General features: G+C 47.1%; 1 protein-coding gene across 1 annotated transcript in view; it reads left to right on the forward strand.

Annotated features, from left to right (window-relative positions):
* Nucleotides 1-26633, forward strand: part of DNAH17 (dynein axonemal heavy chain 17) — an 8024690-nt gene that overhangs the window by 3538160 nt on the left and 4459897 nt on the right. Inside the window, exon 31 of the mRNA XM_069655242.1 lies at nucleotides 11029-11154. Within this exon, the coding sequence (XP_069511343.1) occupies nucleotides 11029-11154 (126 nt within the window). The remainder of the gene's footprint in view (nucleotides 1-11028; nucleotides 11155-26633) is intronic.

Genomic DNA, 26633 nt, shown 5'->3' on the forward strand with positions numbered 1-26633 from the left:
AATTGCGTGTGATACTTCCCGTGCACCCCTGAAATACACGTACCCTGCTGCTTTTGCGTGTGATACTTCCCGCGCACCCCTGGAATACACGTACCCTGATGGAATTGCGTGTGATACTTCCCGTGCACCCCTGAAATACACGTACCCTGCTGCTTTTGCGTGTGATACTTCCCGCGCACCCCTGGAATACACATACCCTGATGGAATTGCGTGTGATACTTCCCGCGCACCCCTGAAATGCACGTACCCTGCTGTTTTTGCGTGTGATACTTCCCGCGCACCCCTGGAATACACGTGCCCTGATGGAATCGCGTGTGTTACTTCCCGCACACCCCTGATGTACACGTACCCAGGACAATCGCATGTGAAACTTCCCGAGAACCACTGAAATACACGTTCCCCGCTTGGCGTTTGCTGTTTGGCAGCCCTGTGACCTGGTCCAGGGTTGGCGCAGCCCTTTGCGATGATTTGGGAATTTTGAAGGCTTTTCCTTGTGCGAGGGCATTCTTGGGGGCGTAACTGGCGCTGCTGCAGGGTCGCTGCGCCACTCTGCGCCACGGCTGCTTTTTGAGGCTAAAATCCATGAATACGCTGTGCGATGAAAAGGATTTTATCGCACGCGGCTGGCACAGTGTATCGCACGGGGACACTGTGCGCCAGCTGAGTGCACCACTTTTGTGCGAAATTCTATGAATTACCCTGTTAATGTTTAACAGGTACTAGTAAGACCCGGACTTTCCCAATGTTATTAAGGAACATGGGACATTGAAACTATTTGGTTTATTACATACACATTGAATTATGTATCCTTTAAAATCTTTATTTCAATTCATTTTATTGTTAATTCTTTAATGCTTTAGAATATTCACACTCGATACTTCATTGTTGAAAATTATGATGAAACGTTTTGACCCTATTTCTTAACTGTTTTCTGCAAAAAGGTGGTTTTCTCTTCTACTTACCTAACCTCATACTGACCTTATAAAATAAACAAATTCATTGTAAGCATATTGCTTTCTTCATGGCTATAGGAGCCATTACGGAGCACCACATTGGTAATCATTGTTTTATTTGCACTAAATAAGATATTTTGACTACTCCTTCTTTAGCACTGTTGTGTTCCTTGTCAGTGTAATAACTATCATGTAACTGTGTTCATCATTCAAGTGCCTTTTCAATTTAAATCATTACGTATGAAATAATACACAGTAATTGTTGAATGTCATTTTTCTTTTCATTTAATTTCAGTCTTTGATTTGTTCATTAATAGTCCTAAGTGGCTGGTACCCACAGAGCCCACTCACCCATCTCTAACCACAGAGACTTGATCTCATGACTCATCAATAGTCCAAAGAGTGAACTACTGTATGAACTTTTCTTTCTCGCCTTTTGGGCCTTTCCCAGAGTTGACAACATCTTCACCAACGACATCCCGACAGATCTCCACAAGACCGACCTGGCACTGTATGCGGATGATGTTGCAGTCATCTCCCAGTCATTCAGCAAAAAGGAAGCGGAGAAGAACCTGCAAGCTTCATTGGATACCATCTCGAAGTGGTACATCGACTGGCGGATAGAAAGCGACACCAGCAAGACAACTGCAACGCTGTTCATCAGAAATAAGATCAAGGTGCACCCGCACATCAGCCTCAACGGGGAGATCATCAAATTGGAGATTAGCAGCTACCTCGGTGTGAACCCGGGCAGCAAACTCAACTGGGGAAGCCATATCGAGAATACTTAGAAGAAGGCAACAGGAAAGATGGCAGCATTGTACCCACTCCTGAAGACCAAGTCCATGCTCCTCCGGACAAAGATCAACGTCTACAAGGCCATCAACAGATCTACCCTGATGTATGCCTCCCCAGCATGGATGACCTGCCATGAGCGACACCGGAAGAGTCTTCAGATAGTCCAAAACAAGGCCCTGCGAATATCGTCTGGAGCTCCAATCTTCAAGGATAGTTGACCTTCACAGAAAACTGGACATCAAGATATTGGACGAACATCTAGCGAAGCTGACTAAGAACTTTTACCAAGGACTGGATCAGAACCTGAACACTCTAATCAGAAGACTCACTGCCACCACTGCAAACCCTTTCGACTGCTAACCACTGGCCCATCAGGGTGAAGACCCTGTGAGACCAGCTCTACTGTGACAAGTCCACACAGACCAAGAAGAATCCTAACCCACGACTACATACCCAACTCGAGAAGATGCAGTAATGAGGCTCAATCCTCTGCATCCAAAAATCACTGGTGATGGATAAAATCTTTCAGCAAGATGAAGACAGATGGCGAACCACACGGGTGAGCGTATGCTTCCCCTTCCCCTCTGGAATGATAACTCGGACTCGCATTCTCAATTGACACTGATACGAATAATTGGGAACTCCCGAAACAATAGAGTAAGGAACCAATAAGTGTTGTCAAGCCGCACTGCAAGTAGCCGCTTCCAACAACAGCGTTTGACATTATTAATTAAAGACGAATCACCCTTTTTTGTATTCATTATGCACTATAATGCTGTTAAAAATGTATTGCATTTTGTTGTTAGCTATAATAACCATGATCTCTTTTGTATTGCTTTATTTAACAAAGAGATTGTAAAAAAAAAAAAATAGAATCCCAATCTTTAACTGAGTAGCTCAATTGGGGACCTGTGGAGTTATATCATGTTGTGGCGTAAAAGAGTCCACTTGGCGAATGGAGGGTTGACGTCTTTATTAACATCTGTACAGACTGCTTGGTGATGCACAGTTACTTCATTGTGCATGAGCATGAAACAAACTATTTATAAATGAATTCAATGTTTTTATTTTATTTTATTGAGCATTTGTTAGGTGACTATACAACAGAATTGTGTTTCAAAGCACTCTGCAGTCTCTGTGGCCCTGGAGGTCTTCCCACAATGTTCAGTAGGAGCACCAGGGTCGAGGTGTACTGTGCACTGCCCCACGCTCTGAATGGCCACCTGCCTGCTGCCGCGCATGTAGCAGCCATCAAGTCTTGTGTGAGAGTAGGACGCATCTCGCAAGACTCAATCTCCACATACCTCCTTTTGTTGAGCAGCTTGGTACTACCTCATAACCAAGTCTGCAAATCGTGCATTTCTCTTCCTCTCGCGCTGAAGCCAGTTCTCCCTACACTCCTCACTTTGCTGCTTGATCTCGCCCACCTCACTCTGCTCCGTCTGCACCTCGGCTTCTACCGTATGTATCTTTTCCTGGTATCTTTGGCGTCTCTCTCCTCACATGCTACTGATTGACCATGTTTGATTTATCAACCAGTCTCTCTCTCTTCTTGTGCCCCAGTTCTCGACTTTCCTGTTCACTGGGTTCATTGTCTTTCCTCTCAAACAGAGCCACTCGCTCCATGTTCCATCTTCTCCCATCTTGGGTGCACACATATACCGAGATCCTGTTGTGGGATCCTTTTGTGGTAACTTTATTCTGACCAAGTCCCCCCTCCTGGACAGCTCTTCTTCTGTCATTCCAGTCCTTCATCTGCGTCTTACTTTTCCTCATCCTCCACACTAGATCCTTCATTTCTATGGTGTCATCCTGCCTTATTCTTGACATCCGGGGTGCAACAAGTGTTTTTTATTTTTTGTATTTTTTTTTATTGGTATATGGTTTATTTTAGACCTTTACCACACAAAAAGCGAAAGACATAATACAAATAAGAAAGACATTGGGCCACATTTCGGGTACGCGGGTTGCCGTCAGATCCAAAAAATAAATTACTGGCACCTGACTTCCCGGTAACACCAGAGTATTACATCCACGGCAGCCCGAAAGTCAGGCACCGGTATTTCTGTTAATCCCCATTCCCATGGAGTCCATTAGGACTCCATGGGAATGGGGACACGGGAGCACCGGCACCGTTTACAACGGTGCCGGTGCTCCCGTGAGAACTATGCGAGCGGGTGCCGTCTCGCCTGGCAGGACTGACCCTGGCAGACGGGACGGCACCCGCCCGCAGAATCGTACTGCGCCAGTCCGGTAACAACGGTGCCAGTAAACTTACCAACAGCATTGTACCGGACCGGCACAGTTATAATGAGGCCCATTGATTTATAAGTTTGTTCATTAACATTATTGAAACCATTAGTGTTATCTGCACAATTTATGTTATTTAAGTGATATCTTTAGTGACAACTTGATGGTGAAATAAAGATCTAGTGAGCAAGTTTCAGAAGCTGCAGAGCTATTTGTAATTTATATTCACAATGACATTCTGGAGATTTCTTTCAGCAATTTTGTTACTGCTAGTGTGAGGCGGAGATTGTTCCCATCGCAAAGTCCTAACCACAAGTCCTCAGCGTTCTTAGTTCGGAAGTTTCTCCCAAAGAAGCCCAAATATTCTGTTCTTAGATCTTTGATGTGAGTACAGAGGAGAATCAGATGTTTTAGTGTTTCTCTCGGTTCACTGCAAAAGCGACGTACGTCATTGTCTTCTCCCAGTTGTTTACGGGCTTTGAAGACGATTTGAGGAGCAGGGGAATTTGCTCAGGTACATTGGGATTTTGTTTAGGGCTTCAGTCTCTTACGCTATGCATGCGTATAGACAGAATTTTGATTTCTCTGATTCTGTTCCAATCCAGTCTCTTAACAAATTTGTTTTCCTGGCAGCCTCCAGGTCAGTTTTCAAGGTATCAATTGATATCTCTGCGTTTGACAGGAGAACAGAACATCGTTTGAGCCATAGCTTCAGAGCCCAGTCTGTGATCTTGTCTTAATTTCCTTTTAGGATTTCAATTGGATCAGTGAATCTTCTACCAATAGTTTTCGGTACAATTCTAATGAATTCCATACTACTGTGGCATACAAAGGCCGTAGCCCCATCTCGTGCCTTATTATGCTTACTGGGACGCATTGTGGGAGATGTAGAATTTGTTTACAAAAAGTACCCCCTAAGGTTGATCAGATTTTCCATGACATGCATAGTGAGGCCTCTGCACTGTATGTTAGGATTGGGCAAACCTTCTGTTTGTAAAAGTTAAGTGTGGGAATTGAGGAGAATATGCCAAATTTTCATTGGATGATTCTTCCCTGCATAGTCACAATCCTCACTTTAGATTTCAAGTCAGCTGTTTGGGCGTCACAAGGCTTGAGTTTATGTCCATGCCCAAGTATCTTACATTTGATATCTGGCAAATCTGATCTTTTGTCAAATGCCACTTGAATTTGGAATTTCGGTTAGTTCCTCTTGTTTTCTAGAAGACCATGATGGCCTATGTTGATGCGTTTATTTTGAGGCCATTGGATTGCACATATTTGTCTAGTAGGTTTAATGTGCGTTGCAGGCCGATTTCGGTTTGATCTAGTAGGATCAAATCGTCAGCATATAGCATTCGCCCCAGTGGTTTGCCGTTTATCCTAGGGGATAGGATGTTTTGTCATTCACAGCATCTTTCATATCGGAAACAAACAAGTTGAAAGGTTCTGATGCCAGCGGGCAGCCCTGTCTTAAGCCTTTCATGGTCTTTATTTCTCTGGAAAATAGCCCTTCCGAGTTCAGTTTTATTTGGACGGACATATCCGTATAAAGAGCCATGATGGGGGACAGTACATCTGGGGGACCTTTTGCAAAAGGCCAACTTTGCCCGCATTAGATTGCGATCTACGTTGTCAAAAGGTTGCACGAAGTAGACTAGAGCAATGTGGGTTTCTTTGTTTTTAGTTAGTGCTCTTGCTTAAGGATGTTCAAGAGAAATAAATGTAAGCAACAGCCAACCCCCTTGTCAAAGCCAGATTATCTGATGTCAAATTGCCCTGAGCTAGATGCCCACTTCTTCAGTCGTGACAAGAGTAGACTGGCGTAGATCCTACCCAAAACTGCAAGAAAGGCAATCAGGCTGTAGTTTTCAGGATCCGCTTGGGAGTCCGTCTTGAAAATGACTATTACTACCGACTTTTTCGATGAGTCAGGGATTTTTCCTAGGTCACCAATTGTGTTGAAGAGTTCAAGCAGAAGGTTCCCCATTCTTCTGGGGCCTATTTGAGTATGAAATTCGAGAGACTATCGGGTCGTGGGACTCTCAATTTGCTTGCTTTCTTAATGAAATCTATAATCTCTGTTCCCGTTGTACTTAGATCCCAGAATGTTTTTGTGTTTGGTGGATCAACAGGGGCACCTTGATTCAAGAAATTTCCATACAGAGTGCCAAAGAAAGCGATCCATGTGTCTTCTGTGACTGCATTTATACTATGTGCTTTTTGATGGCCACTTATTTAATTTGTTATGGACCAAAGATTTTGCGAATTTTTGTGCAAAAGAGCCCCAAGCATTTATTCTGTGTCGTTTTGGGATATTGTTGCTTTGTGCGATTTGACCCAGTTTTTATATTTTTGCCTCTGCTTTCTTATGGTTGGTTTGTCGTCAGGTTTCCCAGTCGGTGGAGTAATGCGATGTCTCGTTTTAGCTCTTTTTCTTTGCTTGTATTTCTTCATCAAAGATGTGTTTGGCTTTAAAATGTGAGTTTATTCCTCCTCTCTTAATTTCACAAAAGTCTCTCATGAGGGGCAGATAGTTGCATCCCATGCTCTTTATGTTAGATGGCAGATTATATCGGTCACATAAAAGGGCCACTTCTGCTCACTTAAGGGGCAGACGATTCCTGATGGAATTACCTCTCTGATAGATTGCTACTTAGGTCTTGTTTTGCTTTTTTCCAGTAGCAGGGTCTATTTCACCTGTTTGTGATTGCTGCTCAGCATTTTGACCAACTCTAGTTTTTCGAGTCGATGAAGCGCATTTACCGTGATAAAGAAATAGTTAAGAATTGACGATTGGTTGCCTCGAGGGGCATCCGAGATGTCTCCTGAAGTGCATCCGTTTAACATATGAAAGTTACGTTCAGCCAACTCATTTAGCCAAACTTCTGCCCGTGTTTTCCTCTCAGACAGTTTGCTGAGTGCTTCATTTTGGTTTGGTTTTATTTTTCCTGTCTTGATGCACTTCAGATTGCGATGCCAACACATTACGATCATTGTGTTTTGCTAGGCATTTATCTATTTCTTTCATGACCATGGTGGTGAAGCATTTTTTCCCCACATCATTGGATTCCATTACATATTTGCAATGATCACAGTTCTCTGCTCTTCACCCCTTCTACAGACGAAACAGGGAAACATTTGTGGTCCAATTGGGGGTTACGGATGGGCGGAAATGGCCTCCTTGACTGTCATATACTGATCCATGCTAGCCGTCGTGGCAAGTTGCAACGCCCCTTTAATGAACCTATTGGTCCTCTCCACAAGCCCATTGGCCTGGGTATCTTTCAGCTGCCGGATATTGTTATCCTTCATGAACTTTTCCATTTCTCTGGAGACGATTTGTATCCCATTGTCTGTGACGATTTCTCTGGACAGGCCTTCCCTCTGAAAAATATCGTTGAGGACACTTGTGCCGTCATGATGTCGGGCACAAACTCAGCTTCCACCCACTTCAACAGATATTCAACCACAAATATCCTGTACCTGCATTCCGGTGGCATCACCTCCAGGGGACAGATGATGTCTAGTCCCAGCTTGTGCCACACGCCCTCCAGTATCTCTGTTGGACACAACAGAGCTTGTCTAACCTTCAGCCTCTTGTCGCTGTTTATACACTCAATACACTTTTCGACCATGATCCTTATATCCTGGTCCATGCCAGGCCATCAGTAGGACTCTCTCACTCGTCTCCTCGTCATGTTACCTCCAAGGTTCCCTGCATGGGCCCTGCACGTACCATACCAACCGACGGAATAACTTCATCACCTCTCATTAACAGCCACTCGCTCTCAAAAATGTCCTAGCCCACTTTCCAATACGGCCGTAGGCCTTCAGTAATTGATCTTTCGGCGGGCCAACCATTCCTGGCCCATTCTGTGAGTTTTGGCATTGTTGCATCATTTACTGTTTCCTCTTTCCAGTGCCCCGCTCTCATTTAGAGGAACTCATTGCTTCTGAGGTCCCCCAAGGATGCCACTACACACTCCCCCTTGTGGAAGTTGGCTGCTGCATCTTTTGCTTCGGGTAGCTTGGGCATACACTCTTCTTTGACATTCTTCCAACCCACGATGTGCACGATCTCGTACATGTACTCTTGCAGCTTAGCAGCAAAGCGGGCCCGGCAAGGCATTGACGTTTTCGTCCCTTCTGAACCAAGCATGTGGATTAATGGTTTATGATCAGTCATCAATTGAAATTTCGTGCCCCACACGTACATCCTAAAGTACTGCACTACCCAGTCACATGCTAGCATTGTCTTCTCCAATGTGGAATAGTTATATCCTGCCTGGGACAGCAAACGCCACAATGTGTTAAGCATCACCCCTCTTCTGGGTCAATGCCGCTCCCAACCCATAGGAGATGGCATCAGTAGTTATGATGGTTATTCACATTGGATTAAAGGGCTGTACACACGGGGCGTGGCTGATACAGTCTTTGACATCCTCAGATGCCTTTGACTGCTCTTCACACCATTTGTACCTGGCGCCCTCCTTCTTCAGCAACTCCATCATGGGTGCGATTGTCTCTGAAAATGTGCGAACAAATTTTGCATAATATTCTCCCAGGCCCTAAAAACGACCTCAGTTCTTCTTTGTTGGCTGACGCTTCCACTATGGCCTGCAACAAGTTCCTTCTCGGGCTGATCCCCTCTCTGGAGATCTTGCAGCCTAAGTACTCCACTTTTGATCACACACTTGTCAAAACGCAACCTCACCCCAACTTTTTGTAGTTTGGTTAGAACTTTTCAAAGCACAATGTAATTCATCTCCACATCATCTGCATAAATCAAAATATAGTCCTGGAATTTATACACATTGGGGGTCATTACGACCCGGGCGCAAAGGGGTACCGGGCACCGGTAATGACACTGGTGCCGGTAATCCCTTTGCGCCCTATTCCGAGGTCCCTTTGCGGGTCCTTCCCTTAACGCCTGATACCGGGACCTGCAAAGGGATACCGGGGTCAATAACGGTACCGCAATTTGCGGTACCGTTATTGCCACCTTCCCCCTTCCCGTTGAGCCCTATGGGGGCTCAAATGGGAATGGGGAATGACATTTCAAATGGGGACTTACCGGTCCCGCAAAGGGCAGAATGGACCGGTAAATCACCATACCACCACGTCGGTGGCAGTACCAGTATTGGTGCTAGTCATGGCGCTAATAGCGCCATGACTAGCACCAACCTCGGAATGAGGGCCATTGTCAGTGTTGCGGAGAAGAGAGCCCATCATGCTCTGAAATTCCTATGCTGCCGGTGACAGGCCAAACTTCAGGCATGCAGGTAAACTGGTAGGTACCGAACAGAGTTATTATTGCTGTCAATGGCCTAAACTCTTTATGAAGGCTGATTTCATGATATGCTTCTCTTATGGCGAGTTTAGAAAACACATTGACCTCCTTCATCATCTCCTTTATCCTGGGGAACGGTTAGCTGTCCGTGACCATTTCCAGATTTAGACTGCGCACATTGATGCAGACTTGTATGTCTTCTGAGTGCTGTTTTATTTTCAGGACTACTGGGCTCAACCATTCTGATGATTCCACAGTCTCAATCATGCCGTCCATCAACATTGTCTCCAGTTGTGCTTGTAACGCCTCCCTCACCAGCACAAGTCTCACTTTGGGCTTCACCGAAACGGCATCCTGCTTTAGCACTATCTTGTGCACAGAATTCTTAATCTTCCCCGGCTTGTCGGAGAATAACTGGAGAAATTCTTCTCTGGACACCGGCGCTCCTCCTGCGATCACAGTAGCACTTGGTCCTCCATACCTGATCTTTAACTTGGCTTGGTTATCCCAACCCAGCCTTTCTCTGAAAAGTATACTCTGGGCTTTGTTGCTCTTCCTTTGAACTCTTGTTCAGAGGAGAATTGCCTAGCATTTCGGTGCTGGACTGCCCCAGGGCAGGACAAAGACTGATATGTTTGGGATATTTCTTCTCTGTGAAAGATAGTGAGCTAAAGACTCTGGGTAAGTCTCTCGTAACCAGGACTAATGTCTGGCAGAGAGACTCCCAGGACCCCCCCTTGTCAATTTGCATATTCAAGTAACTTTGGGTCTCACCCTAAGTTACTAGGGGAATCCAGACGTGGACCCCTTGCTCACTATTCTTAGAGAGGCACAGCTCCTCCCTACTGATGAGGTCCAACCAGACCGAAACACGTGTCTGGGGATGCTGTTGGTACTCTTGTTCAGAGGAGAATTGCCTAGCATTTCGGTGCTGGACTGCCCCAGGGCAGGACAAAGACTGATATGTTTGGGATATTTCTTCTCTGTGAAAGATAGTGAGCTAAAGACTCTGGGTAAGTCTCTCGTAACCAGGACTAATGTCTGGCAGAGAGACTCCCAGGACCCCCCCTTGTCAATTTGCATATTCAAGTAACTTTGGGTCTCACCCTAAGTTACTAGGGGAATCCAGACGTGGACCCCTTGCTCACTATTCTTAGAGAGGCACAGCTCCTCCCTACTGATGAGGTCCAACCAGACCGAAACACGTGTCTGGGGATGCTGTTGGTACTCTTGTTCAGAGGAGAATTGCCTAGCATTTCGGTGCTGGACTGCCCCAGGGCAGGACAAAGACTGATATGTTTGGGATATTTCTTCTCTGTGAAAGATAGTGAGCTAAAGACTCTGGGTAAGTCTCTCGTAACCAGGACTAATGTCTGGCAGAGAGACTCCCAGGACCCCCCCTTGTCAATCTTCCTTTGAACTAAACTGTGCCCAGAATGTAGCCCAACAGGCTCACAGTAGCTCCTCCAAAGACTTTGTGCTTCGTCTTACTTAGAAGTACGCTTGCCTATACTGTTGTATTATTTTTGTTCAACCCAATACTCCCTGAACAGAGTGTACATTCAAGGTGTTTTTTATGTGTTAATGAATGCTGTACTGGGAGAATAGTTGTTGCCTGAACATATACTGTTTTAATGCTTTTATAATCTAAAATGGAAAGATTCACTTAAACAAATGAAAAGTAATCAGTGCTTTTGTGGATTTGTTTCCCTTTGCATTTGTAACAAATAACTATAGGTTGAAGTCTGGTTAAATCGAGTGCTGGACCGAATGTGTGCAACGCTACGCCATCTTATTTCCGAAGGTGCAGTAACATATGAAGAAAAGCCTAGAGAGCAATGGATATTTGACTACCCTGCCCAGGTATAAAATTGTATTTGAATAATTGCAGACATTCCTTTATGTGAAATTTCTAGATGTGGAAAAAGGAATCACTTTTCTTTTCTATTAACACAGAAGCAAATTAAGGTGTTGGCCATTTCATAAATAACAAAAATATGCAAAGAAAAATGTAGATTTAAAAGAGGCATTTCAATCTTATGCACTCACTTAAAAGGCAAGTGCTCTGGAAGTGTGGGTTTTCCATATCAAACTATGTTTATACAAAAGAAGCTAATGTTAATTATTGATACTATCCCCTCTGCAAATTCCTTGGGCCTCATTACGAGTTTGGAGGCAGCCATGCCGCTATTAGCGCCATGGCTGCCTCCAAACCCTGGTCCAGGTAAGTGGAATGGGGACTTACCGGGGCATTCCAACCTATGCGGACCTGTTAAGTCCCCCTTCTAAATACCATTCCCATTTGAGCCCGCATAGGGCTCAATGGCAATGGGGAAGGCTCTAATTAAGGGACCGCAAATAGCGGGCCCGTTATTAGCGCCCTGATACCTTAGCGGGACCCGCAAAGGATGTGTGGTCAGACCAGACCACACCCGCTAAGGGAACTCAGAATTTGGCGGTAAGGGTTTACTGGCACCGGGTTCCTTACCGGTGACCGTTAACCTTTACCGCCCATCTCGGAATGAGGCCCCTTGTCTTTGAAATGTCAAGCATGCAGGCTGGAACCTTGGACATTTTTCAGTCTAGCTTACACAGTGTCAGGCCGTGCCACCTATCCATGTGGTGCTGCATGTGGCACCTCGCAGCCTCCACTGGAAGTGCCTGTGTCAAGAGTATAAGAAGTACCACATGTCCTGAGCCCAACAGATGCTTTTCAGAAGCCACAGTTTACAGAACGGTGTGACCAACCACCACGATAGAATTTAATTCTGTTTTTTGTTGTTTAATTTGATTGCATTTTTCTGAATTATTTTTGCTAAATTGAGTAAGAAACCAGTTTTCAAGGCTTGCAGCAAGTTTCAGAGGGCACCAAGGACCACTACATGTGGTTCTTCAATATCTGGCATGACAGGAAGGAATCTGTGGCGTGTTAGAGGATGAATGCTGGATCCTGAGGTCCGAGGAGAAGGCCAAAACAAATGGTTATAGAATACTCTGTGTTGCAAGCTTCACATTCTTATAAGTTTTTTTACATTTCACTTTAGCACCCTGTGTAGCCTTTGTACTTTTGTAGATCAGCCATAAACTGAATGGACTTCTAAATCCTGGACCAGTAGCTTTCTCAGATTCTTTCTTTGCTTTTGTATCATTCTTTAAAAACATTTTCAAGAAATGAAATGTGTATGCATGACTCGTGGAAGCTCCTAGAACGCTTGGAGATTCAAGAAGATTTTATGAAGGTCAAGTACCATTTGCATGGTACTCAATCTTGCTGGCAAATAAGAGGGTGTTTACAATTTTTAGTTGACATTTAAGGCAAACTTTTGAATGGATTGTGTCCTCACATGTATTCCTCATTTTTTGATATATCTTTTCCAGCTTCAGCTGCTTCAGAGGTTTTTTTTCGGCATAGGGCGCTGTGCTTCGATTCCGTCGACTCAACGTCCCTTGAGGGCCTCTATCCGGAGGTTGACGCCACCGCCTGTATGTATAGCACATGCAGCACCCTTTGGCTTCAGTTCTGTTTTTCCGACACAGCTATAACTTCAAAAGAATTATGGCGTGCTTCAGTTTTTTAATATGAACTATGACACTCGAGAGAAAATGTCTTCATCAGCAGCTCCATCGGCACCGAAGAAATGCTGTGATTGCAATGTCAAAATGTCGATCATTGACCCTCATTGAGTGCATCTGAGGTGTCTGTGCAAAAGGCATTGAACGGCTGATTATGACTCCTATCAGGCAATAACCGATAAGGCTCTAAAAGAGTGTAAAGGGAAACTAGCGCTGGGTGGGACCCCCTCGAATTACCCTTCATCCCAATCTAAAATCCGATTTTCTGATGAGTAGAGAGGAATCTCTCTTTAGAGAATATCATCCAAAAAAGGATGAGTGGGTCTCACCATTCTTCGTCTTCTACTAAGAAGTCAAAGAAGAGGCATGACAGATCTCCATCATCCTCCAGTGATTCCTCTCCTGAGAGAATTTCATGTCCGACTAACTCCTCTACTCCTGCCGAGTGGGAAGAGTTATGGAGAGAGATGTTGAAGATATTCGAGAAGGAGGCCCCGGCCCCCTCAGAGGACAGGGAGAGAAGCCATGCTCCTGTTCTGCTGCATAAAAGCAATAAAGTGAAGTCAAAGGCTAAATTCTGTGCGCCCTTCAGTCCGGGACGTAAGTCATTGACCCATTGAGAGCATTGAGGCCTCGATCTGATGAAATTTCATCGGTCTCCTTCGAGTTGATGGTCTGTCCCTTCAAGTGAGTTGTCTCTGAAAAAGGCTTCATGGACGCCATCGGTGTCGAAGCCATCGACGTTGTTGGTGTCAAGGTCGTCAATGTCTCCAGTGTCGAGAATGTCAATGCCGTTGAACCCAAAAAAGCCGACGACGACAGACTCGAAGCAGTCAACACCTTTAACAGGAGAACACTCTAAACCTGCACCGAGAAAATATTTCTTCAAGTCTTTATCATCAATTTATGAAGAGAATGAGCCTTCTGATGCGGCACTCCACACTTTGGCCTTTGCTTTCTAATCCCCAAAAAGGACAGGGGATTGAGACCCATCTTGGGCTTGACATACTTGAACAAGTTCCTCAGGAAGGTTAATTGCAAGATGGTTACCCTTTGTCAGATCCTTCAGGCCCTCCAGCTTCAGGATTGGATGGTGTCATTGGACCTTCAGGGTGCTTACTTCATGTGCCCATTCATCACAGGCCCAGAAGGCACCTGAGGTTTGCGGTTGGTGGTACTTGTAAAGACTAGAGGGGGGTGTCTGTAATCCTGCTCTCTATACGGCAAAGGAGAGGCACAGAGGACCCCAGCCAAGATTCTCTGTAGGGTAGCGCTGGTCGAGCAATCAAGGCTTAGCTTCTCAGGAGGTGATACAGGCTGGTTCTTAAGTCCAGTGTAGTCCCCAAGCTCCCACAAAGGAATGTCGACACACTGTATTAGTTAAAACACAGTCTTTATATAATGAATATTCAAGGTTTTGTACACTATCACAATAACTCACTTTGTGCTCAGAAAATTCACAATGGCAAATATATACAGTTCTAAAGCGGTACCACAATTATTATCAGATCTCATTAAAGTGCATCAACTATACTCTGGTCAAATGTCACACAGATCAAGGAATAAAAGTAACCAACGATGGATATAGGAGGAAAGCAGTTGGTTAGAACAATGGGCAGAATATTGACCCCTACCAACTAGGCACAATTCTGTGTGGAGATCCCCCCACCTCGGCAACCTGTAAATTAAACATATATCACAAGCCAGTCCATATATTGTTCTATAAGTCTTATTTCCTTCTTTAAGGTTTCTACCCCCCACCCATCAATGTACCTGGTAGAGCAGAGTTCTTTGATGAGGCATCAATGGATCCTTCTTGAGTGACTCCCTTTAAGCAGGAGCCACTGATCGTCAAGTGGCGTCGAGAAGAAGGTGAACTTGGCATCGACGGCGTCGATGAAAAGTTTGATGGTGCCAAGACCACAGCGTCGATCCAGACGGTGCTTGTCAGTGGCGTCCTGCGAGGATGAGGTGTGTGGGACACCTCAGTGTTTGATAGTTCAGGACCGCAAAGAGTTTCTGAAGAACTGTGGCCCGACAAGGGCATCGAGTCATCGAAGTCTTTGTGGTCTTCAGGTGGCAGGAAACGCACCGGCGGATGTTCCTTGGCGCGTCGACAGCCTGGCCTTCTCCGGCAGGATAAGGCAGGCGGCGGTGCAGACGAGCGCGTCCATGAATCAAAAGTCTTAGGCAAAGGAGCGCGTGGCTCTGGTCGTCGGTGGCACGGCATCAAGCGGTCCCCTCTTCTGGCAACCCGGCTTCGACGGGCCTTCAGCGGTTACAGCGATACTCCGAACCCTGGTTGACGGCAATGGACTTTGATAGCGTCGATGTCCGGGTGCTTTACTTCGTTCTCCTCTGTGGTCCCAGTCTCCGGTCGGCAGCCTTTCGAGGGTCTGACTTCCAGGGAGCTTCGGCAAAGGTTAGAGGTGCTCGATGGCCCCTCGGAGCAGGGGAAGAGGGCGCCTAACCAGGTCCTCTCTCGGATCAGCCCTTGATGAACTCGACAGCTTTCGGATCGGGTTGAAACAAATGCAGCAGCAGTTCTTCTTCTTCCAGCTGGGCGTCAAGGAAAAGCAGTTTCAGTTACTCTTCAAGTGTTAACTCAGTTTATGAACAATTTCCAGTGGTGAGAGGTCCCCAGATATACTATTATGTCTCTCATCCACACTGCTGGGTCACACTCAGCAGCCAATCATACAGAAGGGCATTCATGCAATCAGTCAGCCAATCAGGCATACAGTGCATTCAGGCCATACTCCTCCCTCTCAGACACTCACAACAAGGAATGTGTATTGGGACCCAGCCATTCAACACTACACACTGCATTCATACCAGTTTCGGGCAGGGCTGTCTCAGTCATTGGGCCTCATTACAAGAATCCCGCTAAAAATGGAGTCATTACCGGCATGGAGGTAATAGCACATCCGTGCACCCTTGACGCCGCTAATAGCGACTGATTACGAGTGCGCAAGCACGTGCAAACCCCCATGCTGGTAATGGCAGCACCGCCATGCCGGTAAAGGCCCTCCAACCCCCGATAGCGCCAGCACGGGTCCCGCCGATACCGCCTCTGCCTAGGAGCATCCCCTTAATAACGACCCGGTAATAACATCATGCTAATACTGGGCTCGTAATACCGGACCCGGGAGTAACGTCATTGCGTCGAGACAGGAAAGGCTCCAGCGGCCATCTCTAAAAGCACAGTCCATTGCAATCCTTTAATTCCAGCAGTGCTACAGAGTAGAGAGCATGGCCATACCTTCCAGCATGTCCAAGGCTACCCACAAAACTACCCCCCGCCTGCGCAAGAAGTGCTTCTCCAATGAGGAGCTAAACATGCTGGCTTGATACCCTTGTAGTCTATGCAGAGGAGGTTTTTGCAAACAACCTCAAAAGGGAAGCACAAATGAGAAAAATAGAAATATGAGAGGAGGTTGCACGTAAGGTGTCAGCAGTTGGCACCACCCCTCGAACAGTCAAAGTAAAAAACGATGGGATGACCTACGTCTCGGGATCCGTAATATCCTGCCATCCAATCGCAGGGAGACCATGGCCACAGGTGGCCACTCACCAGTTAAATTGATGCACTGGGAAGAGACCTGCAGCACCACCATACAAATGGAGTCCATAGAAGGCTTTGGAGAAATGGAGACAGGTGCAGCGACGGGAGAAAGAGGTGAGTGACCACGCAAACCCTATTAGGCCAAACCATGACGTAGTACAACAGATGTGAAAGTGAGCCAAGCCAATGCATAGCCCATCTTACAAACATATACAGATCCATGTCCAGATGGAGGCCCAAATCCTGGCACAATGAAATGCATGCTGCGTGCCAATCCCATTACCAACAGACACCCAACACACAGGGACCAATCACATGTCACACATCACACAAACCGCTATACAACGGTATGCCCCCTGGTACACATCAGTACCAAATGGAGAGGCCACGGCTTATGCCAATATGCCACCCCCCCCTTGAAAGTACCCTGTGTGACACACCTATAAGAATGCAATGCATGAGAAATCAAATACTGTACCGCACCAACTCATCTTGCATGTAACACCATCACTGATGCCCTGCATCTCTTTTTCCCCCACAGGCCCTGATGAAGAAGGTGAAAGGCAGGACTCTGCCCCAAGGGCATCAAAATCCAGGGGCGGACCACAGGGCACTGTGCCTTCCACCTCCGGGACAGCACCGCGGGCCAGAGTGCAACCCAAGGCGCCTGTAGAGGCCAGGCTGGCTGAGGAGGAGACAAGAGCAGCGGACGAGACTGCAAGTACTCAGCAACAATTGCTGAAGGCGAGCCTGATGGCACGCAGACTGCTGCCACCAGTTCCGTGGGTGAGGCAGCAGCCACAGCCCCCCTCAGTGATGTGGATGTGCAAGCAGAAGAATATGAGAGCATTGACGGCAACATCCATCTCGAATGTACCCGCACACCAAGTCCCCTGTCCACCCCCCACCACTCCACACAGGGCACATCTTCCAGCCCCATCCCATACAGGTATCAGCGATTCAACTGCAGGGTCCGCAACTGACAAGCACCCCAGAGGCCAGCCCTGCAATGGCCCACCCAGCCACAGCACCCTCAACCTCCACAGCCCCCACTGATATGGAGGCACGCCTGTTGAGGGTTGAGGCCCGCCAGGACTCACTGATCGAACTGGTGCACCAGTATGTGGCCGAGGGTGAGCAAACACGCCGTGAGATACAGGAGGTGAATGCTGGAACCATTGCGGCCATCAATTCGAGTGCAATAATGATACGTGACAGTTTAGGAGCCATCACACAGGTCCTTAGCAGGATGCTGGAACATATGCAGCAGCAGTAACCTGCACCGGCGGTGCAGAATCCCTCCGCCTCCACCCCATCGACCACACCTGCAAGCTTGACACCCTCAAGCCCTGTGCGGATGACGAGGCACAGTGCAAGGTGCACAGAAATGCTGCCCCCGACACAAAAATGTCCAGAAATAGCCAGTCCAACCACATTGTGTGTGGGATGACAATGGGTGAGGGGGGGAGGTGGTGTTGAGGTGGTTATGGGGGTGTTTATTGGGGGTTATGGGTTGTTTTGGGGGTATGGGTTGTTTGTGGGGTATGGGTTGTTTGGGGGGGTATGGCTGTTTGGGTGTTTTGGGGGAAGGGAGGAGGGCGTGTGAGTGGCGGACGGAGGAAGCACCATGTTGTTATTTTTCTTAATACACCCGTTGTGTTCATAATCATTTCATGACTGGATATTCTTAATTTTGTGTGTGTACATTTTATTCATGACAGAGCACAGTGCCAAACTCCCCACACTCCCTGTGTCCATGTCCACACGATCCCAGTGCTCAGTGTAGTACTGACACATAACCATCAACGTCCCTGTGGTTCAGAAGTATTCGTCAATCAGTGATTGGCGTACAGCACGGCCATCTTATACATCACGTACTGCCAGGGGTGCTGCTTCTCCTCCATCATCATCCTCATCATCATCCTCACCCGGTGCATGCATGTCAATGTCAGGTGGCAGTGGTACGTTTCTTCGGATGCACATGTTGTGCAGCATGACACAGACCATGGTGATCTTTGCCACCTTCTCAGGCCCATAGAGGAGTGCTCCAGCAGACCTGCTTAGGCAGTGGAACCGTGCCTTCAACAGGCCAAAGGTCTGCTCAATCACAACACGGGGATGGGTATGAACCCGATTGTTCTCCTCTTCATGCCTGTTCTGCGGGTTCCGTACAGGGGTAAATAGCCACAGCTTCAAGGGATAGCCTCCATCACTTGCATGGGAGCACAAATAGGTATGTGTGAGTCATCTAACCTGACACCTTTAGGAATAATGGCCATGGCTGCAGCTATTTGGTGTTGACATGCACACGTCCCAGGATGAATGCACACAGGTTCATTTGATGCATTGTGTACTGCACAATGGTCTACTAGTGTGGATTGCATTGTACAGATGATGCAGGGTGTCTACTTGCATGCTGATGCGGATGTACTGTGGATGCGGAACGATGTCTTCCCACCCATTATTGCAGTTTATGCTACTCTTTACCTAATCACACTTGCGGCATTGGCACAGTTGTAATCATGTTTAGTGTAATCATGCATTGCTTGACATACCCATGGTGGCCTGCTTGTGCGTCCGGCATGTTGTCATTGATGTGCGGCATTGGTGTTATGTATGGCATTGATGTGTCATGTTCAGGTTGAGATGTTCAGGACAACAGTGTTCTTAGTGCATTGTCCACTCACCCCCTATCCCACCCAGGTGGAGTATGCATACCCCCCCCCCACAATCCTACCCAGGTGGAGTATGCATATCCCCCACCTCACAACCCCAATGCACTGCCATGGCCCAGTCAGGCAATTTACCAAGCAGCCAGGCACGTCGTCCAGCATGTCGCTCCATGTAGCGGGGTAGCGTGAAGTTCCGCAACACCATGGCATCATATGTGGATCCGGGATATCGGGCACAACAATGTGTGATAATCTTGCTTGAGTCGCATACCATATGCACATAGATGGAGTGGTATTGCTTGCGATTGCGGTACACCGCCTCTATGGCATGAGGGACAACCAATTCAACATGGGTACAGTCGAGGGCACTGACTCAATTGGGCATGCCTGCCAGTGCGTGGAAGCATATTTTAGTGTCGGCAAGCTCCTGGGCAGTCCGTGGTAGGGATATGTGGGTGCTTGCGTGCTTCAGGAGAGCATCCAGCACTTGGTTCAGCATGCGTGAAAAGAGAGGTTGCGATATGCCATGCATCTGGCCCACTTTGTGCTGGTAGGTGCCTGTGGCCAGGAGCACAGTCACCACCTTCAGTAGATGGGGGATGGCAGTGCAGATTTCTATCAGGCTGACGATGTCATTGTGTATCATGTCCACTATGTGGGTGATGGTGTCCCGGTCCAACCGGTACAGGGTGTGGATCTGCTCAGTGGTTAGATTGAATGGACTGGCTCTGATGCGAGGGATTGGTGGCTGCCTACGTGGTACCACTGGCTGCACTGGTGCAACTTGCTGGGCCTGTCTCACCCTCCTTCTCCTCCTGCGTCTCCTCTGTGTTGCCTGTTTGTAACGCTCACCTGACTCCCACGGAGGCGCTGGCCTGGTTCGGGCTGCTGTGACCTCTTCTAAGGTGATGCGCAGGGTTCGGAAGACGGACTGGACCGGGCCCCCAAATCTGGCTTGTCTGGCTCGCAGAAGTATCCTTCTGTAGGCGAAAATAGGGGATTAACTGTCTGCGGGGTAATGCAATCGGCCTCCCACTTTCCCCTCTCACCCTCCTCGAAACCCTTCTGGGATTCCCCGTAGCGTCTCACCTTAGGGTCTGGAAGGAAGAGCTCTCCATCCTGCTTCTGATGCAGGGGCGCGTTGGTATCCAGTTACTTCACTGGATTTTCGGATTGGTGAGAACCAAACTTGCTTGGCTTCCAGGTAAGTTTTTTGATAAGAGGTTCCCCTTGTGTCCATGCATTAATGTACTAATGCTAGTGTCTTTTTCCTCATAGGGGCCGGGGTACGGAATGCCGGGGAACAGGCACCGACCCGAGATGAGAGGTGAAATCCTTGTAGAAATCAGGTAAGTCTTAAATGAGCGTTTTTTTGGTAATGTCTTTTCATTCGCTCATTAACGCTGATGTCTCTTTTTCCCCTTAGGGGCCGGGGTCCGGAAATGCCAGGATGCGGCGCGGACCCGAAATGAAGAGGGAATGAATCAACCGGTAAGTCTTAACATGGAGATTTAGCTTTCCTTATTCCCTTCACTCTCTCACCTTTTGTTCTTGTCTTTTTTTTTCCTTAGGCGCTGGGGCGTGACGGCGAACCCGGATGATCGCTGCTGAACATGGAGGCGCCCTGTAAAGGTGAGTGGAATGCGGCGCTGCAGCGATCAACGCGATGAGCTTTTAAATAAAAGTCTTCCTTTTCAGGATTGTCGGCGAGATGTCTCCGGGATGCGGATTTAGCAGGTAACGACTTTTCCTTCTTCTGTTCTCTTCTTCTCTTCCTTTGCAGGTGATCCAGGATGCTGGCAGGCGTGGCAGAAGTCAGGATGCAGGAGCAGACACGGTGAGCGTCCAGCTGCTAGATGCAGAACAACGCGAAGCACGTGTGGCTGTTCGGGTGGGGTTTAAATAGCCTTGAAAGAAGTTCCAGGTATGTATCCTTCCTCCAATCAGGTATGTATCCTTCCCCGACCACGCCCGGATGGTAAATTAGTCCCACAGGTAAAGTAGTTCCTTTCAGGCCTCAAGGAGGCCGGGATCCTGCAGCATGGTCTGCATCAGGTAAGTGCACCCAAGCATTCCATAAAGAGCCTGGCACCTATGGCGCCAGGACTGATGTCTTTTATGAGCCTGGTGCCATAGGTGCCAGGACACTGTCCAAAGGGCCCCTATATGGGGTTGCTGGGTCCTTCCTTGGGGACTGGATGTCCGCTTTCGGGGACGCAGGGCTTGAACCAGCTCCCCGGGAGCGGGCATCATGACACTGTTGTTGTAGTTGTTGTTGTTGCTGTTGTTGTAGCAGTACTGGCATGTCCTCCAGCCCCATGATTGCAACAGCTAGTGGGATCATTTTGGTGTAGGAAGGGGTGTGGTGTCTGGGTATGCTCCTTTTGTAATGGGACAGGCTTCATTGACTCCACCTGTGGTGTTTGTGTGCACCTGTGGCAGTTGCCTACACTGCAGGTTGCTATTTAGAGGTGGTCCGCGATGCCTATATTGCAGCCGTCGTCGGGATACCGGTAAGTGCATGCCCGCGTAACTTGTGATGTCCTCCTGTTAGCGGCAGCCCGGTATTTCCGCTGCACGCATGCCGGTAAGAAGGGGCACGGTATGGGCGGTAGCGGTATTGGCGGGTTGTCGGCTCGTAATGGCCCGGACCCGTTAACGATGCCGGTAAGGCCATTCCGCCTTCCTTTTTTCATTACTTCGATACTCGTAATGAGGCCCATTGTGTCATACACCAGAAACTAGACATCCACAACACAGAATGCGTATTTGTCACACACTCCATTCACCCAGGTCCCACCCACAGGGTGTACCCACAACATACAGTCACTGGGAATGCTCCAGCCAATCTAGCCTGGACTTCACAACACCACCATATATGGAACTTCCACCCAGCAGCTGGTCAGGCGGAAGGGACAGAGTCAGGGCTTCCCAGGACTTTGGGAAAACAAGGTAACAGACAATAGAAAGCAAGAGGCCACAGGAGTCATCTTGTTTCCTATCAGGAATCAACTGATTCCAATGGCGGGGCCTGAGCATCCCAAAATGGAGGATACTCAGAAGTCTTGTCAACTACAGCATGGAGCTGCCACCAGCTCATACCCTGCTCTTTGGGGCACACACAGGTGCCCAAAAACATACACTAGGGGCACAGGGTTGTACCCTCCACCCATGGGTGCCATAAGGGTACCCCCATGGGTCTGCACACCAAACCAAAAGAGAGAGCTGCACCGCCAGGAGTCCCACATGAACTCCTGCCTGAAAAAAACGACAGAACACATGATAAAAAGCAGTAAAGGACAAGGATACGGAGGCCCTGTACCTCCGCTGCATTTCCAGCATCACATGTAGCAGCTCTGGAAAACAGGTGAGGTGATGCAGAATACGTTCTCACTATTCGAGGGGGGTCTCCTCAACAGGGCAGAGCAGGTTCCAAGACTTGGGAATAATTTGCTAGTTTGCACTAGCAGTGGAAAGGAGAGGGGCCCTCAGGGGCCACTCGTGCGTAAAAAGGGTTGGATGCACTAGGGGCCACCAGTAAGGGTTGCTAGTACTCACTGACCCCTGGCGCACTCAGGACAAAACTTCAGCAGTCGAGTCCAATTCGGTTGCAGGTTCAAATGCGGCAATTCTGCAGCTCTCCGGCTTTCAGCGACAAAGATACCGCATTTATTCCCAAACGGGACAGTGGCGATTTAGCCGCCCCTGATGGATGGATCAGGCCAGTTTCACTGCAGCATTCTTCAGGGGCAAGAGGGGCAAAGCAGTACCGTACCTGCAAAGTTGGTCACGACGACTGGGCAACATGGTATCCGCGTTCACTTCGGATCAGGCTGTCTGTATTTGCTCCAGACCTGGGAACACCAAGTGTACGAAATTCAGGGGTAAGAGTGCCGTGAACACAGAACTAGCGATGTACTAAGTTTCAAGGACCTCCTTGAAACGGCAACGGTATCAGGGCAAAGGTCCCGCGCAAGCTGGTCAGCCCACTGGTTGGCCCAGGGACACTTCCGAGAAGGCTTACTTGCAGGGTTTGGTGAAGGTGCCAAGAATAGTTGGTCCACTATTTCAGTGGGTCGAAGCGTCTTCGCAGACCTTCTAGTTTGATCAGATGCAGAGGGGTCCAGCAGGACGACAACAGGCTCAGGGTTCCAAACCTTCCAGCGGGTCAAAAGCTGTTCCTCGACTCGGCTTCTTAGTTTCAGGATACTTGGATCCTATGCTTTGTTCAGTGAGAACTCCAGAGATCGACATGTTATGGGTGTTTAGAGCACTCTCTTATCCAAAATGAAGGGGTAAGATGCCAAAGGACAGGACAAAGAACCTCGTGGCATGGCCATTTTGGAGCCAGGCCACCTATTTGTGCCAAATGCGGTAAACACAGTTTACCAGGCAGGAAAGGGTTACAATTATATGAAAAGATAAGCTGCCACCAGTCCTGTCCAAGGAACATCTGCACTTCTCCTAAAAAGTCCTTTGAGAGTATCTAGGGCCTTTGGAAATTATTATTAGACCCCAGTGCACTGTACTGTTAGGTACTTTGTGCACTTGTTGCAAGTTGCAGAAAAGTTGCAACATGGACAAAGACTAATGGACATAATAAAGTCTCCCAGTACTGACTGACTGTAAGGGGAGGTCAGTTTCCCCATAAGAAAAGTGAGCAAAAAGCCCAGGGGAGTGCAGCAGAAGGTTGTGCACCTCCGGCAAAGTCAGACTATGGTGTTTAACATCAGAAGAAAATTGGGGGGTACACAACTGGAGGGAAAATTACACATGAAATGGAAATCTTTGCTAACAGGAATGCTTGAAAGAAGACATACCCAAATTCCTCAAACTTGAGGTAGGTAATGAAGCTTTATGGTGCAGCCTTATGAGAGGGGATCTACAGAGTCTGATCTTAGCTCTATGTAGTCTCCTCTCTACAATTCTGAGAAGACTGGAAGATACAAAATTGGGGGTAGTTGAGGGAGATTAGAAGAGGTTTAAAGGACTGTGGCAAAAAGTTGTATGTTGATCTACGATATCTGGAATGTGCTTTTCCCTTTATTGTCTTTCATCTCTTTTTCCTCCCATGTATGACCTTGCTTTTTTTTAGACTTTCTTTTCTTGATTCTTTGTTTTCTAGCTGTTTTAAAATGTTGAAATTAACATGATTTTTCTTATCCTTGTATGAGAATTTTTTATATATTTGTGTATTTTGAGAAAGGTTTCTACACGTTTTGTGTGTGGAAATAAAAACACAATAAAATTAAAATAAAAAAAGTTTGTGATGAATGCAATGATGTCATCAATCCTTTCCCGGCGGTGACCTCTCCCCATGTGGCCAAGGGACAGTCGCTACCTGTTCCTGACCCTCGGGGCGGCTTTATGAGGGACGATCACATGGGTGTAGGCAATCCTCGGGAGGGTGTCATGACATCATCGGACAAGACATGATATCCTATGCCTTAATGGCATATTGACATACCTGGAGCAAAAAAAGAACAAGGCTAACTATCCTTCGGTGTGGGCTGCACACCCTAAAATCCACTATGTGGTTAAATTATGTATGTTCATTCATCCGTATCATTAATTGCGTGCTCTGCACATTTCATGAAAATCAATCTCCTTCACGCTTATGTTCGCTGAAATCTGGCTTGTATTTTATGAATTACGAATTAAATGCAGATGCACCCACAGCCGATGCATTTCGGACTAACTATGGTCCTTCCTCTGGGCATATACAGGTCATCCTTATCATGCAAGTACAACAGTAGTCATATGTAACAATCACAACGTGGCAAGGCTACGTAAGAAGACATAATCAAGTTCTTTTTAAGTTGCAACAGCATATGAAGCAAGGACACAATGTGTAATCCGATCCAAAATTCATAATATTGTTATGCACAAAAGGAAATGACCGTTCAGAATATCATCAGAGGCATTATCACATGTATTCGGTATGAGAGAAGTAGTAAAACACCACACGGTGCCACACATTGGGCCACAAGACATACCACACAATGAACAACATGTAGAGAAACATAAAACAAAGAGAAGAATACATGCAAAAAAAGTCAGCCAGGTGTTTCAGACAGCATTTTACAACATAAGAACATAATGGTTCTACCATGTTCATTTGTTTCCATGGTGAATAAAGTTATCTGTGCATTTGCTAACTAGGGTTGATATGACCCTCTACTATTATCTTACTGAAGTCCATCAACATATTCTATGTCTGGGGTGTATGGTCCTTATAAATATAGGTGCCTTATTCTATATGTGTGTTAAAATCTAACAATGAGTGTTGAAACACCCTAAGGTGTGATTCCTAACCTGCAATGTTCGTCTTCCATCTCATCCGTTTCCGACCCGTTGGTGGTGAAAAGCTCTATTCTGTAAGGTCATATCAACCATCAGAAAATCAATAAACTTGCAACATACACATAGGGCCTCATTACGAGTTTGGCGGTAGCCATGGAGCTGTTAGCTCCATGGCTGCCACCAAACCGGGCTCCTTTACCGGGTTCCTGCAATGGGGAATAATCGGGTCATTCCGACATAGGAGGACCCGGTAACTCCTCCTTGCAGGAACCATTCCCCATTCCCATTTGAGCCCCCATAGGGCTCAATGGGAATGGGGATGGAGGTAACAATGGGCACATTATAAGTGTCCCGTTGTTACCTCACTCTTCTTCCCCTCGCGGAACTCGGAAAAGACGCCTGGTTTTACATACACACATAGAGCATGCAATACTTGCTTGCCTGTAGTTAATAGTAACCATTGTTTCACTCGTGCTTATCTGTTCTATTAATACTGCAACTCAGTTATTCAGTAGAAGTCATTCTGCCAACGTTACATCAGAAAGCACATGTTAAAGGTTAAGAGAAGTTGTCCCCACTCACTGCAATCATATTGTTATACCTCCCTTTAACTACCTAGGAAAGGTACTGGAAACACTTTCCCAGGATCTGTAGGTATTAAGTGAAACGATAGTTTTCATTTTACCGAATACAAAAAAGATTGATATAGAAAGAACGCTCGGAGACCGCACAGAGCAGTCTTTCTCCACCAAACTGTCATGCCCCTGCTGCAGACGAGTGCGCACATGGGCTGACAGGCTCATTGAGACCCGGAGAAGTCGTCATGAGAGTGTCAGGTGAGTGTATGTTGGGGGGGGGTTGGGGGTGTGTGTGTGTGCGCGCGCGTGCATGTGCGTAGTGAGTGTGTGATGTGCTGGGAAGAGGGTGGTGCATGAGGAAATGGGAATTTGGGGGGGTTAAACCCCCCTGATTAACAATATAACCAGCGAGGATGAGGTGGGGAAGGGATCACCTTGCGTGGGGGTGGGGGGCGCAGGATGTGATATTTCTGCATTTTAAACTGACACAAAAAAAGCTGAAACAAATTTGTCTTTTTTGTTTTCGGTCTTTAAAATGTGGAAATGTCACATAGAACCCTGTATACAAGTCCTTCAAATTTGACCTGCCCTTCTAGATTCCTGACAGCACTTTTCCAATCTGCATATAAAGTCCTCAAGAACTGACTTGTC

Source organism: Ambystoma mexicanum, chromosome 3q (assembly GCF_040938575.1).
Source record: "Ambystoma mexicanum isolate Mex_15411 chromosome 3q, UKY_AmexF1_1, whole genome shotgun sequence".
Taxonomy (NCBI): Eukaryota; Metazoa; Chordata; class Amphibia; order Caudata; family Ambystomatidae; genus Ambystoma; species Ambystoma mexicanum.